Here is a 13,462-nt window from a genome sequence, read left to right as displayed (position 1 = left end):
CCGATCAAATGTCGCAGTAGTATTAGCCCATTAAATTTTATTCAACCGTATTCGTACATAAAAACACCAACATCATTCAAACTCTGTTATGTATGACTTAATTGTAAAGGGTTACAATGAGCACAAACTTGCATTTCCTGAAAATTGTACAGCATTTCTTTTACTTTAAAAAAAATAATAATTATTTTCAGGTGCAGCCAGAGTGGTTCATAAGTGTAAAGGTAGCAAAAAAGTATAAAATACTGCAACAGCTGTAAACAGAGCTCCAAAATACCAAAGTATTGTATGAATAGTGCTGAGCAAAAAACTAAAATCATTCCGTTGAGCATGAAAAACCAAATTGAAAGTAGTGACGTTAACACTGAAATGACTGAAGTGTGATGAACGTCCTACTTTTCAGTATTTTTGGCATCGATATGGCTACACTTCCTCTCACAGTTCAACCCTCTTCAACTTCTTTCCTCGGCTGTTACCTACGTTAATGAGTTGTCCATAAAAAGAAAATGTGCATTTTAAAATGGGTGGAAGTGAGCTAACTTATCATGATAATCCACCCAAATGTATCTTTAGAATATAAGAGATTGTGGCCGTTTCCATCAGGAAACATTACAGATCCTTCTGCAGGTGAAACATTTGATACTGAAAAGAGATTTTGGGCAGACACCGCTTGTGGGGTCCAAAAGTAGCCTCAGACCTAAGATATACTTATATATACACTTAGGATCCTAAGATATTATATGGATACAAGTAACCACACAACAAAAACAAGACAAAATACTTAGGCAAACTAATAAAGTGCTAATAGACACTAAAATACATCTAATTTAAAAAAAAAAAAAAAAAAGACAAACAAATAATATTACGCTGATGTGTATAATAAATTTTTCTTTTAAAAAAATGCATTTTAATCTTTTCAATTAACTTGGGGGACTTAGTAAAACTTCAGTAGAAAACTCTCACTGCCTCAACAGCCTTGCCTGGTGCTAGAATAACTGTTTTTAAAAAGAGAAGCTGAGCTCAACTAAAAAAGGGTCTTTGTAAATGTTCTTTACATTAATAAAAACAACTATTCAAAAAGGGAGGGCTATGAATCAAAAATCACCAAGGAGGACCGTTAGCTCTGAGAAACATTTTTAAGATAATATTTTACAACAAAAGGAAGGGGGTGGGGGTGAATAACATTATTTCACATACATGTCCTGATCTGCAAAGGGAGGAATAAAACTCCACTTACATGAAGTGATATTCACACCAGAGAGCCACTGAAGGAGGACTAGACCGGTGGCAGTATACACCAACAAAACTCACATTTGACAGGATATACAACAGCTCTGCATCCACTAACACGGGCTCAGCTCAACAGTTTCCGTTGAACCAAAGTGATTGTGTTCTGACTAATTAGTCTAATAGAGATCAATCAACTGTCTTATTCAACATCATTAACCATTATAGTAGAAAACACCCACAGTCCAACATGTTCTCTGCATTATTTAGGTTAATTGAATAATTGATAAGATTTCAGCATATTTCAACCTCGGTGTGGACACATTCTTTTCCTCGTAGTGGTGTGAGGTTATTTTTTCAAATCAAACTCAAGATACGAGAGCCTTCTTCACTGCATATTATACCGTAGAGTCCCAATTGAACAATGTCACAATCCCGGCTTCCTTTCATATGCACATCCTCTTGGCCGCATGTTTCCACTATGCTACAACTCCTCCCAGTGTGACTCACATGCTCCTCCAGCTGTTGTGTGGAAGTCACTGAACACACAGACCTGGGAGTCTAGTTCAGTAAACTGACAACCGCTCCCAGCACTAGAATGGAAAAGCAGTGCGTTTGGAGTATACTACCAATCTTCACGTCCTCGCTCTTAGTCCTTATGACCTACTCATCATCCCTGAAGTTGCAGTCCTCCTTCGGCACTCCGGGCCCATAGGTGGAGTTGTCTGTAATGTGTACAGTCCGATTTTTGTTTTGTGTTTGTCTGTTTTTGTACAATTGTGTCTTTCAACTTAGTCAAGAGGCTGAGGGTCAGCTATTGGCATGGTGTGCAGAACTTCATCCAGTAGCTGTAGAGCCCGATGTAAATGGATTTCAATCCAACAGGGTGTCTCTTTTATGCTTTGCCGTGGGTAGTCGGGTCCCCAGCCTTTCACAAAGCTCATCCGCAGGATGCACAGCCTGCGCAGGTCATCGACCCCGATGCCCGCGGCTGCAGACAAGCCTGCAGAGGAGCAGCACACAGCAACGTTCAGATCAGCGTGGCAACCACAGGCCAAACCAAAGACATGTCAGTAAAGTTACTGTTGTTGTACAAAGGTGGAGTTCAGGATGAAACGATAATAATCCTCGAAGCAAAGATGTTTCACATCGAAGCTCCGTTTCACTACTGTTTAAACAGAGCAGCACTGTGTTTTGCTTGGAGGACATGAACGCCAACCACGACACACAGAAGAAGTAGTAGAAGCGGAAACACAATACACGATGAGTTAATGTGGACACAATGGAGAGAAGGCTGACGCACAGCAAAATGAAGCGGGACAAAACAAACAGCGATGAGGGAAAAGCAGAGATGAACGGCCCAAATGCAGCATGCTATGCAATGCTAGCCATGCTGGCAAAGTCGTTTTACAGCAAGTGTAGAGATGGTAAGGCACACCAGCAACAACAATGTGATATTTACATCTGTTTCAAAGATCATTTAAGAACTGCAGGGAAGCATTAACAGAAACATCAATAACTAGAAACAGTCTGCGTTCAGATTAACAGACGGCTGCTGTACCAGTGCTGCTTAACTGTAAGGGGTTTTGTTTTTGTTTCTTGGTTTTTGTGTTTAATCCTGTGTGCTTTAAAGTAATACTTGTGTTAGGCTTAAGGAACTGGTTCTGAAAGTTAAGATGCACAACCTGAAGGCAATGGTTACTTGTCATTTATTTTGATTTGGTTTATGCCTTGAATTCAATTAGTATTTATATCCGTTTTAGTGGTTTTTTTTAAATTTGTTTTTGCTATGCTCTGAAAAAAATGAATCCAGCTCCCTTGTCATCATCTTGCTGTGTATTATACTGTACAGTTGAGCTGTCTAGACTAGATATTTACATTTTTCTGCATGATACAGCTGCACAAGCCATAATTTGTCCAACCCAAACATAAAATGGATGAAGTTACTTTAGTTTTCAGGGTTTCAGGAGGTCTGCACAGAGCATTGAGGTGGTATAAAAGTCCCTGATTTTAGTCTGGACACCAAATGCATGTATAAATAGAGATTCTGAGAAGCAATCAAAATAATACACTGGCTGAAGAGAAAAGAAACAGTTAGATTACTCACTGATGGCAGGGGCGATGCCTCCCACAGAGCCAGGTCCAGGAATGTTACCAGCCACTGCTGCCGCCTGAGCTGCGGCTGCTGCTTGAGCTGTTGCTGCCTGCTGCTGCATCTGTCTGTGGCACTGACGCAAGTCAAACACCTGGTGGGAGACGAGATTGGTTACAACACTAAGTAAGTCCTGTGATGAGCAAAGGTATGACCTTAATAAGATAGAATTAAACTTTTCTGAGGATGCTCCACATGTTTTACAGTTGGGCTTAACGGCAATAACATAAAAGAGAAAAAAAAAAAGATCACCTTGATGTAAGCGCTGGGGTAGATCTTGTGAACTGCATCTCCAGGAGCGCGTCCAGCCTCACGGTCCAGGTAATAGCTTTGCACAAACACTGCATGATCGCTCAAACAGCGCACCCACACATCTCCTTCACCTTTGCACTCCAGCTGTACACCTTTACCGATGTGAAGCCTGAGGTCCGAAAGAGAAAAACATATCTCTTACTAACTTATTATATATAGAACTCTGCCTGCTTGAATAAACAATATTGTCTTATTCAAAACCTTCAAATGTCAGTACCTGGCTCTTTCTATGTTCTCTGTCCTGTGAACATTGCTCAGTTGGCCCAAGCAGAAGCGATCGCCTCCTGATGGATCCACATAGCCATCAACAGTAACAATTGGACATGTGGACGGGACCTTAAATGTCTCCCCTACCTGGACGTCCATCTCAAAGTAAGCAATAGAGCACCAGTATTCTGGAGCTGGGAAAAAAGCAAACAGAGGTGAAAGGGTTTATAGTGATCCTAGTTACAATTTTATAAATAATAAAGGGTAAATTTATGAATATTTTTTCATTCACTTCTTTACACTCACCAGGGTGATTGGATATGGGGGGCTGGAAAGCAATTTCATTAGTAACCGGCCCTGTGAAAATGTGCAAATATTAATTTTGATATCTCTAATAAATTGTATTCATAAATTATTCAGATACTGGGGGGGGGGGGGTGTTTCCTCATCTACTTACAGTAATGCCCTGTGTGAGGCATGGGTGGATGATGCTGCAGATGACCATTCTGGTGCTGAGGCACCGCAGGAGTAAAGCTGCTGCTCCTGCTCCAATTGGGGGTAGGATCTGTAGACATAAATTTAAAAGAATTGTGATGCCATATTTGTGCAAACTTGAAATAAATTAATGAACAGTACAACAGAAATGTCCAGGTATTTTGGTGGGGGTGGCGGATAATCCTTAGATTCATATTTTCTTCAGCAGAACTATTGAAGTTGATCAAATGTATTTGTTTCTAATTGGCAAAAATAGTACAGTTTATATGGTATGTGTCTCACTCGAGGGTCCAGCACTGATTGTGGAGAAAGCAGAGGTTGAAGCAGAACCGCTGCTCTCTGATGGAGGGAGCAGAGTGGGGCTGCTGAAAGTCTCTTGTGGACCAGGCCTTGATGGTGGATGCTGGATAGTCTGCAAGTGGTTCTCAGAGCTGGAGTGAGATTGCTGGTTATCATAGTCATATTCATCCTTCACCATGAGTGGGCCTATCAGAGAATAACAAACAAAGTTAGAGCTGATGAATATTCTCAAAACCATGAAAGAGCAAAAACATAAATTCTGGCATCTCCTTACCTGAACTTGAAAGCGTCAGCCCTGATAAGTCTGAAAAATAATAAAGTAACAAATGTTAGTTGGTTGGCAGTACCGTTATCAAATGTATTATTGTATTGTACAGAAATCCATGATCACTAAGAATAGTATGTAGAACAATGTTATATATTTAAAAATGTATTTGAGGAATAACAATCCAGTAATAGCTTTAGCAATGCTCAAATCAACAAATCAATGAACTCGCATCAAACTTCACAACCCTTTAATGTATCTCTACAATTACTGTACATTCACAAAAACATAAAATAATGATATCCAGCCAGGCTAAAAAAAAATATGGATCACTGACTTACCAATGCCTGGAGAGACGACCCTCTCATAGTGATATGGGTTCACACAAACACTGTCACACTTCAGGTCAAAGGCATACTGGCAATATTTCACGTGTTTCAATTCATTCTTGTGGAGATCAGGCCACCTCCACAGTCGAGCATAGACAACATGGGGGAAACCTTTACGCCCTGCAACCTAAAGAACAAAGAGAATCTAATGAGACAATGATTCTGTGTTCTCTCCTGAAGTTTTCACGGAGCATATTACAAAGCCAACTTTACACTGCATCATCTGCTACTGCACCTGTAAACGTCCATCCAAGGTTCGCTGTATGGTTACACACTTGCTGGGATGCGCTCCATTCGTAGTGATGGCTGTGATAAGGGAATCCAGCTCATCTTTCTTCTCTTTCAGCTTCTTGACAAGACTTTCGATAGCCCGCTTGGCAAAGCTTTCACTCTCCCCTCCCTGCCGGTGGCACATCAGGCTGTGCACGATGCTCAAGCAGGCATCGTTACTGGTGGGAGTGTTTGTGATGGACATTTTGCTCCTTAGGTTTCAACCTAGGGGAGGCTTTCCAGCTGTATCCTCTATAGCTTTACCAGTAGAGGTGTTGATCAAAAGCTGTTTAGCAATCTGAACAGAGACAGAGATGTGTTAAGATGGGTACGCCAAACACTGTATTATAAGAAATACCTCTGACTTCACCTCTAGAGTAAATATTTAACCGACATTAAAACTCTGGTCAAGGACCATTTAACTACAATTAAAAAAACACCTAAAAAAAAAAGGAGAACAGTTTATAGATTCTAATAATAACAGAACAACTATACTCTGTAGTTTCTGGGTTTTTAGACAATTTTCAAAAACTCTTGGGATAAATGCTTTGATTATAAGTACATCTGTGGTATATTAAGTGCAAAAAACACAAAAAAACAAAAACACATAACGTCTGTTTGCAGGGATCAATCCTTATTTGAAAGTATAACCACTGCAGTAATAGCTCACATTCATGCATGCAGAACACCTCAGAGTTCGTCTTCTGCAAAAATGTCCATATCATTTCGTCTGAAATGCAAAACAAAACATTTTATAGTCTGAGAAACGGTCGTTTCCCTGTTAACAATAATACGCATATACTCTACATTGGGATTTAATATATGATGACATTTATTGCAGCTTTTTCTAAGCTAATGTTAGCCCTGATGGGCACCAGAGCAGATAAACACAGCCAGCTTCATCCTTCCGAACAACGCCTCAGCACTGTGTAGCTAAACCAGTCTGAAATTAGTCTGAAATACTAGTTGGTCGATTTCACAAACATATCCAATTAAAATGGAATTATTAGAGAGGACATGCAGATAGCTGAGATTCCCCAGCTAATGTCGGTGTTAGCTATGACTTGGTACCGCAGCATTAACTGTCTCAAAGAGCCCCAAACTCACCCTGATTTGAGGACTTACCGTGAATGTTATCGTGGCGTTAACCCAATAAGAATGGAACGGTAACTGGGTGGTTTTAATTAAACTTTGATATTCCGTGTCCAGTCTTAGCTAGCGTGCTAACATAGTCCGCTAACAGCTAACGCTATAGAGACATTAATCAACTTCACGCTAACCCGCTAGCTAAAACACGCTACCTCGCGAAATGCAGTCACTTGTAAGTGAAATACGTTCACGTTGATCTTTAGCGGTTTACACTTTTTATGCGTTAAATGTTAGCGTTTGAGCAAAAAACGTTTACTGGTTAGCAAATCACGAAAATAAACAACAATCTCTGTCCACCCACCACACGGTCCAACTGCGCGTGCGCGCGTGAAATGTGACAGGCGTGGCCCTGCTGCTGTTTTTTCCTCATTTCTTAAAAACGACAAGAGAAATACAACCAACACACCTACACTCTGTAAATTGTACACAGCAGAAAGACACTTTCGAGCCGTTACTTAGTGAGATGTCTTAAACTCGCGGCCCGCGGACGACATGCGGCCCTCTAAGCCCATTTCATGTGGCCCAGCCACAATCATTTATTCCATCATAAATACATTTTTATCATGAACTATGCATTGTTCCAAATCAACACAGACACTTTTATTTTGAAATTGAAATATCATGATAGAATTTTCCGATATACAGTCATTTTTAGCTCATAGTTTTTCACTTGACAGGCTCTGGCCAGACTAGATGCTCAATGACCCCAAGATCATTTAAGTTTCAGACACCTGCTAATGTTAATGAAAAATATCTTCATTTAAATAAAGTCAAATTTATTTATTTAGCTCATTAAGCCAAAGTGCTTTGAAAAAGCAAAGGGTTAGACAAGGTAAACAACACATTTACAACAGCAACATTTACTCAGATTACATCAAGATAAAAAGGGTAAGACTTTAAATTGAAGAGAAATTTAATATATTTATCCTATTCCATTGGACAAATATTTAATAATGTATTTCTTTGTATTCTGAGGTAGCATGTATGACTGCTTATTTGAAAGTGACCTCACCATAATCAGAAAATCATGAAACCAATATATTCACATTCCACTTATCAATTATTGTATGTGTTTGATATTTCTGGTTGACTAGGATCTGTATAAAGCAATACAAATGTTATAGTATTATTACTCATTCATTATTATTACTCTCTTTTATATCAACATATTTTCCTCCTCTTTCCTTCTTTCTTCTATCCAGTGATAAAGCAAACATTATTTTCATGTGCATCTTCAAGAAAACTTGCCCGTCACCATAGAAATACAATTCTATTTTAGTGTGTTTGCAATGTGATAATTGTTATTGTAACAAAACGTCTCCCCCTTGTGTGGGTATACTGTAATAAACTTTTTTGTTTATTACAGAAATTGCAGTAACAGTTTGTATTTCATTAATAACTTTGTATAATGTTGTAAGATTGGCAAAAGGAAAAGTACACAACTGAAATGAAGTGATTAACTTCAAATTTACTATATTTACTTAAAACCAGTCCTCTTTTAGCCGTTTGATGATAAATATCTGGCAGTTTCTGGAGTTCACTACTTGCAGTGTTTCTACCCACTCTCCGAACTTAGATAAAGACAGGGGCCCAGGCTGCAGAATGAATCATATTTAGAAGCTGTTATTTTAAGGAATGCAATATTTGCATATTGTTTTTGACCTTTAATGCTAGATGTGGATCTTCTGTTTAAATCCTCATATCACTGGATGAACAATAAGAACAGACACTGCCTTAAACCAAAGCAGCAAAAAGCCACTGTTAGTAAATAAAATTCACCTCAATGCAAGTCAGTATCTCTGCCCTGCACACTTGGCCTATGTAAATCTGCATGCCGAGTGAAGATCCCATTAAGTTAGAAAGGTCCACGGTGTTATCCCATTATTGTTATCTGCTTCCGACTGTTAACAGCAGAGGCTGGGTGATGATGTGACATGTATTTTTTCCAGTTGTACTGGTCCTGTGGCCCTCGATAAGGGTGTCAGCATGCTCATATCAGAAAAAGGAAGTGAGAAGGGTTCAGAGGGCACTGAACAACCTGATGGCAGGATTGTCAATAGAGCATGTTGGTGTTGGAGACCAGGAATCTAACACCACCTTCTCACAACGCTGCCACTTGGAGCGGCGTCTCATCCTGAGTGACGGTCTACGAGACTCCAGGCTCTGACACCTCCTTATCGCTATGGCATGGAGCATGGTAGAGAGAGGCCCGTCAGGCATGTGACATTACAGGGATGGGGTTTAAGGTTGTTTAAGGTGTGGAGTGCTGTGATCACCTGGCATTGAAACGAGGGATTATGTGATCAAAGTTTGGTTTTTCAGATGTTTTATTTTGTTTGCAGCCATTATGACATAAATGTGAGAACCAAAAGCAGCAGGGTATGGCTATGAGATACAGAGACAGATTTTACAGAATTAACAGCAGTGTTAGAAATCTATAAATATTTTCAGAAACAGAGGTTCAGAGGAGCTCCAAGACACAGCGAGAATCCACTCCTTTCAAAAGCCATCAAAAATAGATTTTCCCGCAAGCGTAAAAAGGGAGAAATGTCAGTCTTGAAGTAATCTCCATGGCTCCGGCATGCAACAGGGCACAAAAGCAATTTACACATCTGCATCTGCTTATATAGAATTGTAGCATCACTGGCCAATTACAATTCAATTAAAGAGAGTTTGAATTAAAAAAACAACAACATAAGAACAATAGTGCAACTTGTTGTGATATGGTACCTACTCTAGATTTTTATTATCGGACTAGTTCAGTTTAAGTGGATAAGTTAAAGCCTCTTAACTTCTGTATTAGGACTTTCTGCCAAAATAAAACATATCACAGGAAGGTTTTTGGATTTTTTTGGAGAAAGATCTGTGATGACTATTCACACAAAAAGATACAGCGTGAAATACTGAAATAATATATAATAAGTTCCTGATTCTGCACCTTGAATCACTGCTCTTTAATAACATATAATAATATCTTATTATCTCACATGCATTTCGACATATACCTTCAGTGCTGCTGAATGTAACCTTCTGACTCCCTTTAATAATGCAGACATATTTAGTGTTTAATGTTCAGATATTTGCTACAGGTGCTTTTTGTTCACCTTGTGTGATGTACGGTCTGTTACTGAATGAATTATGGAATCTGTTTTAAATGCACTGTAATATACATACACTCACCGAATACTTATCATATATCGCAACAGACAGTTTAAGAAGATTTGCAGCAGTACTATGAAAGCTTTACATTCTCTACTGATGTAAAAACTGCACTGCAGTGGCTAAAAAGTATGTGACTCCTTTGTAATTTCTGGTTTCTGACTAAATTTGTCATAAAAAGCGATCTGTTCTTGTTTGTCTGAGCTAATAACAGACAAACAATTAAACTGTTTTACACAAAAAGTAAGAAAACCCTTAGACTAATGACTTCCAAAATAAGTTTGGAGGTGTGATTAAGAACTACTTTGGCTGATAAGAAACATTTAAACATCTTGATTTTGCTCTTCACAAGAATATGAACCATGCCTTACAAAAATACCTACCATTAAGAGTTGTTGATTTCTATGAAGTTGGTAAGGGTTCCAAAGTCGTCACAAAGACAATTTGTCTATAAATGTAGACAATTTATTGTGCACTGTTGCTGTTCTGCCTAGAAGTGGGCGACCAGTCAAGAAGACTCCAAGGATTAATGCTTACCTCCTGGCACAAAACACTGAACATGCAGGGGGTCCATTAGGAAGCCACTGCTGCTTCTGGGAAAAATATTTTATGCCCTAATGAAACCAAGGTGGGATTGTTTGGGAAGAACTCACAGACTTACATATGGCATCAAAATGTCATTACATACAAACATAAAAATGTCATAGGACAAAGGACACTTAAGTGAATCCACGTTCATTCAATCGCTTCAACTAAAGACAATAGACCAGACCAGCATAGATGCTATGGAATGTCCTCAAACAAGCTCAGACAAATGAAAAAAATTAGTGAGCTGAAGCTATTCTGAAGAATAGTTTAAAAAAAACTCCTCATAAAACATGTGCAGGTCTAATACACAGCTACCAGAAGCACTTGGTTGAGGCTATTAATGAAGATTTAACAAGTTACTAAGTCCAAGGGTCCACATACTTTACCCCATCATTACTGTGAATGTTTAAATAGTTTAAATTCTATTACATTGTGTTTTTTAATATGTGTGGCTATGCTGAAGAACAGACACAATCATACAGAAAACCAGAAAATGCCAAAGGGTTCCCATACTTTTTCAAGCCACTGTACAATTATACAATTATACAATTGCACATTTACATTAAGCACACAACTTGTGTCCATCACTCATTCACAACTAGGTCCAGAACTGTGTTTATACGCACACCACTGTATGAGATCTTAGATATTGTGGATACTAGCACAGGAGAAGACATGTGCAATGAGCAGTCTCTGTGTAGCAGCAGCAGCAGCACTTTCAGGACTATCTGCACCCACACTCTGCCACCACCATTCCCTCGTACTTGTGATTGAAAGTGATCACGCCGTTATCATGATAAAGAAGTGATATGGGCTCCAGTTTAGTGGGTACACAGCAGGCACGCGATGCTCTTTCTGGACTCTTAACACTCAGCAGAGTCTGCACGATGGCGTGCTTGGTGGGCGAGACTTCGGAGGTCATAGGAGGGCTGCACACGCCATTGCACTCGTACGCCTCATAGCCCAGAGGCTGGATGATCCATGTGTCCCAGCCAATGTCTTTAAAATCCACAAAGAGCGGGGTCCTCTTGCATGGCCCGCTCTTAACATTGCGACGGATTCGGGGAGGTGTGTCATAGATAAGGTTGGACTGCAGTAGCACGAGTGACTGCTTGTCCAGGTCATCCTGGTTTGCGTGGCCAGTGTTGTGATTCAAATGCCCCCAGAAAGTTTGTTGGCTCCGGCCCATGTTTTCAGGAAGGTCATTCTCGCGCTCAATCATCTGAGTGAGCCCTTTTTTATCCTCTTTGTGGTCTTTGCTCTGATCATCTAAGAACACGATCATGACTGCATTTTGTTTTCCATCCGTGCTCCGGTCAATATCAAGCTCAACCAAATTTTTACTCTCCTCTCTGACCTCTTGTGTGGCCTCTCCTTCTTCCGCTGAAACCAGACCTGCCACATGGACTTCCAGTCTGTGAGTTGCACACCCCGATTTCTGCCAGAGAGTAACCACATGTGTCAGGTCAAATGACACCCAGCTGTTATGTTTGGCACGAATATGCGTTGTCACCAGTTCCTCCAAATCCATCGTCTGCACCACCTTTTCTTTGTTCCTCCTTCTCCCTTCTTTCCCCACCTCTTCTGTCCAAACGACGCCCTCATGTATTTTGTAAATGGTCACCTTGCAGTCAAGGCCAGGGAACGGTCTTTGGGCCTTCTGGACCAGGGTGAAAAGGCGAAGCTCAGCTACTGTTATATGCTCATAGTGGGGCATGGAGATGTTGAACAGCAGAGGAAATATCCTGACACCTCTGGTCGATAAACTGTATGGGGAGGAATCTGAAATTAAAATATCAATAGATGTGTCTCAATGCATTTTGTTTGCATTTTACATCTTTAAAATTCACAGCCACTGCCTGTTAGAATGTAAACAAATGCACAGCAATCATAATGTGTTTATTATGATTGTTTGAATTATATTCTTTATACATTTTTGAAGATGAAGCCTGTAGCCAGTATTTACAAGAAAAACATACATCACACACTTTTCTGTCCAGCAACTATCTATGAAAAATGTAACACTAAGATATAATGTTTTATTAGCATTATTTGTCTTTATGAATTCTTTTCTTCATTTAACAAAATGTGCAACATTTCCTGAGGATTTTATGGTGTTGTAGAAAACAAGCTTGTACCTTCATTCTTGAAGCTGCGAACAATGTTGCTTGAAGGCACAGAAGTGTGGTCATTGGCAAATCTGTTGTACAGCTCCAGCATGTACTCTGGTGGCTCCTTACGGGCAGTGAGGGGCCTTGGCTTGGGCCCCACCTCCGTGAGGTTAAGTGTGGACAGAAACTGGCTCAGAAAGTCCTGTGCATCAAAAAGTGAATGGTCACCCACATCCCTACTGGCCGATGCCCTGTGATGGCTCACGGTAGAGCTGATGGGACTGCTCAAGCTCCAACCAGTCAACACCAGCAGGATAAAATTCAGAGAGCACATAAACCCAAGGTTGGAGAAGACTGAAGAGGTCATGGTTGCGTGGAGGAAAGTTTTAGATCCGAAGGCCTGAGTATCAGTTGATAAGGTGTGATGGATCCTGTGGAGACGGGAGTACTTGTGGACCGTTCAACGTTTTGAGAAAGGACTGACCTTCATTAAAAAGGACAACAGGTTGCTGTTGGGGACAAAGAAAAAAACGGCTTTGCCCTTGTTGATCTTCCACTTTGTGAGGGCAGGGCTTTGCTGTCCAATGTGCTGTCCTGACATATGTCACTAAGGTCCTACTCAGCCCTCCTCTCTCTCTCTCTCTCCACCACACTCGTGACCTTCATTTCCACTGATATTGAGTCTCATTTCAATCTATGCTTTTCTCTTGACAAAAGTTAATATAAATCTAAAATGAACATCGCAAACTGCAATAATAATGATGAAGATGGTCTTCTGATAATTGAAAATATAACTAATTAAACTGTAGTTAGAAATACAAAGGAATGTAGATATGTGGAA

The 13,462-nt window shown here is 40.0% G+C and overlaps 2 protein-coding genes across 3 annotated transcripts; both read right to left on the bottom strand.

The window, feature by feature from the left end:
• Nucleotides 1–20: 20 nt before the first annotated feature.
• On the bottom strand, nt 21–7,089 carry smad4a (SMAD family member 4a). 2 transcript variants are annotated; one of them, XM_058616580.1, is made up of 12 exons: nt 6,740–7,089; nt 6,285–6,344; nt 5,580–5,912; nt 5,297–5,471; nt 4,965–4,994; nt 4,673–4,876; nt 4,353–4,460; nt 4,202–4,252; nt 3,906–4,089; nt 3,629–3,797; nt 3,332–3,470; nt 21–2,227 (listed from the first exon to the last, which is right to left on the bottom strand). In XM_058616580.1, the coding sequence occupies exons 3-12, from the start codon at nt 5,817–5,819 to the stop codon at nt 2,016–2,018; spliced, it is 1,512 nt and encodes a 503-aa protein (XP_058472563.1). In that variant the 5' UTR covers nt 5,820–5,912; nt 6,285–6,344; nt 6,740–7,089; the 3' UTR covers nt 21–2,015. The 2 variants fall into 2 exon arrangements, with proteins under 2 accessions (XP_058472563.1, XP_058472562.1); XM_058616579.1 differs by lacking the exon at nt 6,285–6,344.
• Nucleotides 7,090–9,117: 2,028 nt separating this feature from the next.
• Nucleotides 9,118–13,147, bottom strand: LOC131446395 (bone morphogenetic protein 10-like). Its single transcript, XM_058617586.1, has 2 exons — nt 12,649–13,147; nt 9,118–12,292 (listed from the first exon to the last, which is right to left on the bottom strand). The coding sequence occupies exons 1-2, from the start codon at nt 12,986–12,988 to the stop codon at nt 11,235–11,237; spliced, it is 1,398 nt and encodes a 465-aa protein (XP_058473569.1). The 5' UTR covers nt 12,989–13,147; the 3' UTR covers nt 9,118–11,234.
• Between the last annotated feature and the right edge of the window lie 315 nt (nt 13,148–13,462).

The sequence above is a fragment of the Solea solea genome, chromosome 19 (genome assembly GCF_958295425.1).
Source record: "Solea solea chromosome 19, fSolSol10.1, whole genome shotgun sequence".
NCBI lineage: Eukaryota > Metazoa > Chordata > Actinopteri > Pleuronectiformes > Soleidae > Solea > Solea solea.
Note: the sequence above shows the minus strand (reverse complement) of the source record. Positions and strands in the feature narration are given on the sequence as shown.

What these genes read in the sequence shown, in the direction of transcription:
- smad4a (XM_058616580.1), bottom strand. Translation starts at nt 5,819, where the DNA reads ATGTCCATCACAAACACTCCCACCAGTAACGATGCCTGCTTGAGCATC. An exon ending in CCTTGGATGGACGTTTACAG is followed by an intron (nt 5,472 to 5,579) that starts GTGCAGTAGCAG and finishes TTTGTTCTTTAG; the next exon opens with GTTGCAGGGCGTAAAGGTTT. An exon ending in GGTCGTCTCTCCAGGCATTG is followed by an intron (nt 4,995 to 5,296) that starts GTAAGTCAGTGA and finishes ATTATTTTTCAG; the next exon opens with ACTTATCAGGGCTGACGCTT.
- LOC131446395 (XM_058617586.1), bottom strand. Translation starts at nt 12,988, where the DNA reads ATGACCTCTTCAGTCTTCTCCAACCTTGGGTTTATGTGCTCTCTGAAT. An exon ending in TCGCAGCTTCAAGAATGAAG is followed by an intron (nt 12,293 to 12,648) that starts GTACAAGCTTGT and finishes TTTTAATTTCAG; the next exon opens with ATTCCTCCCCATACAGTTTA.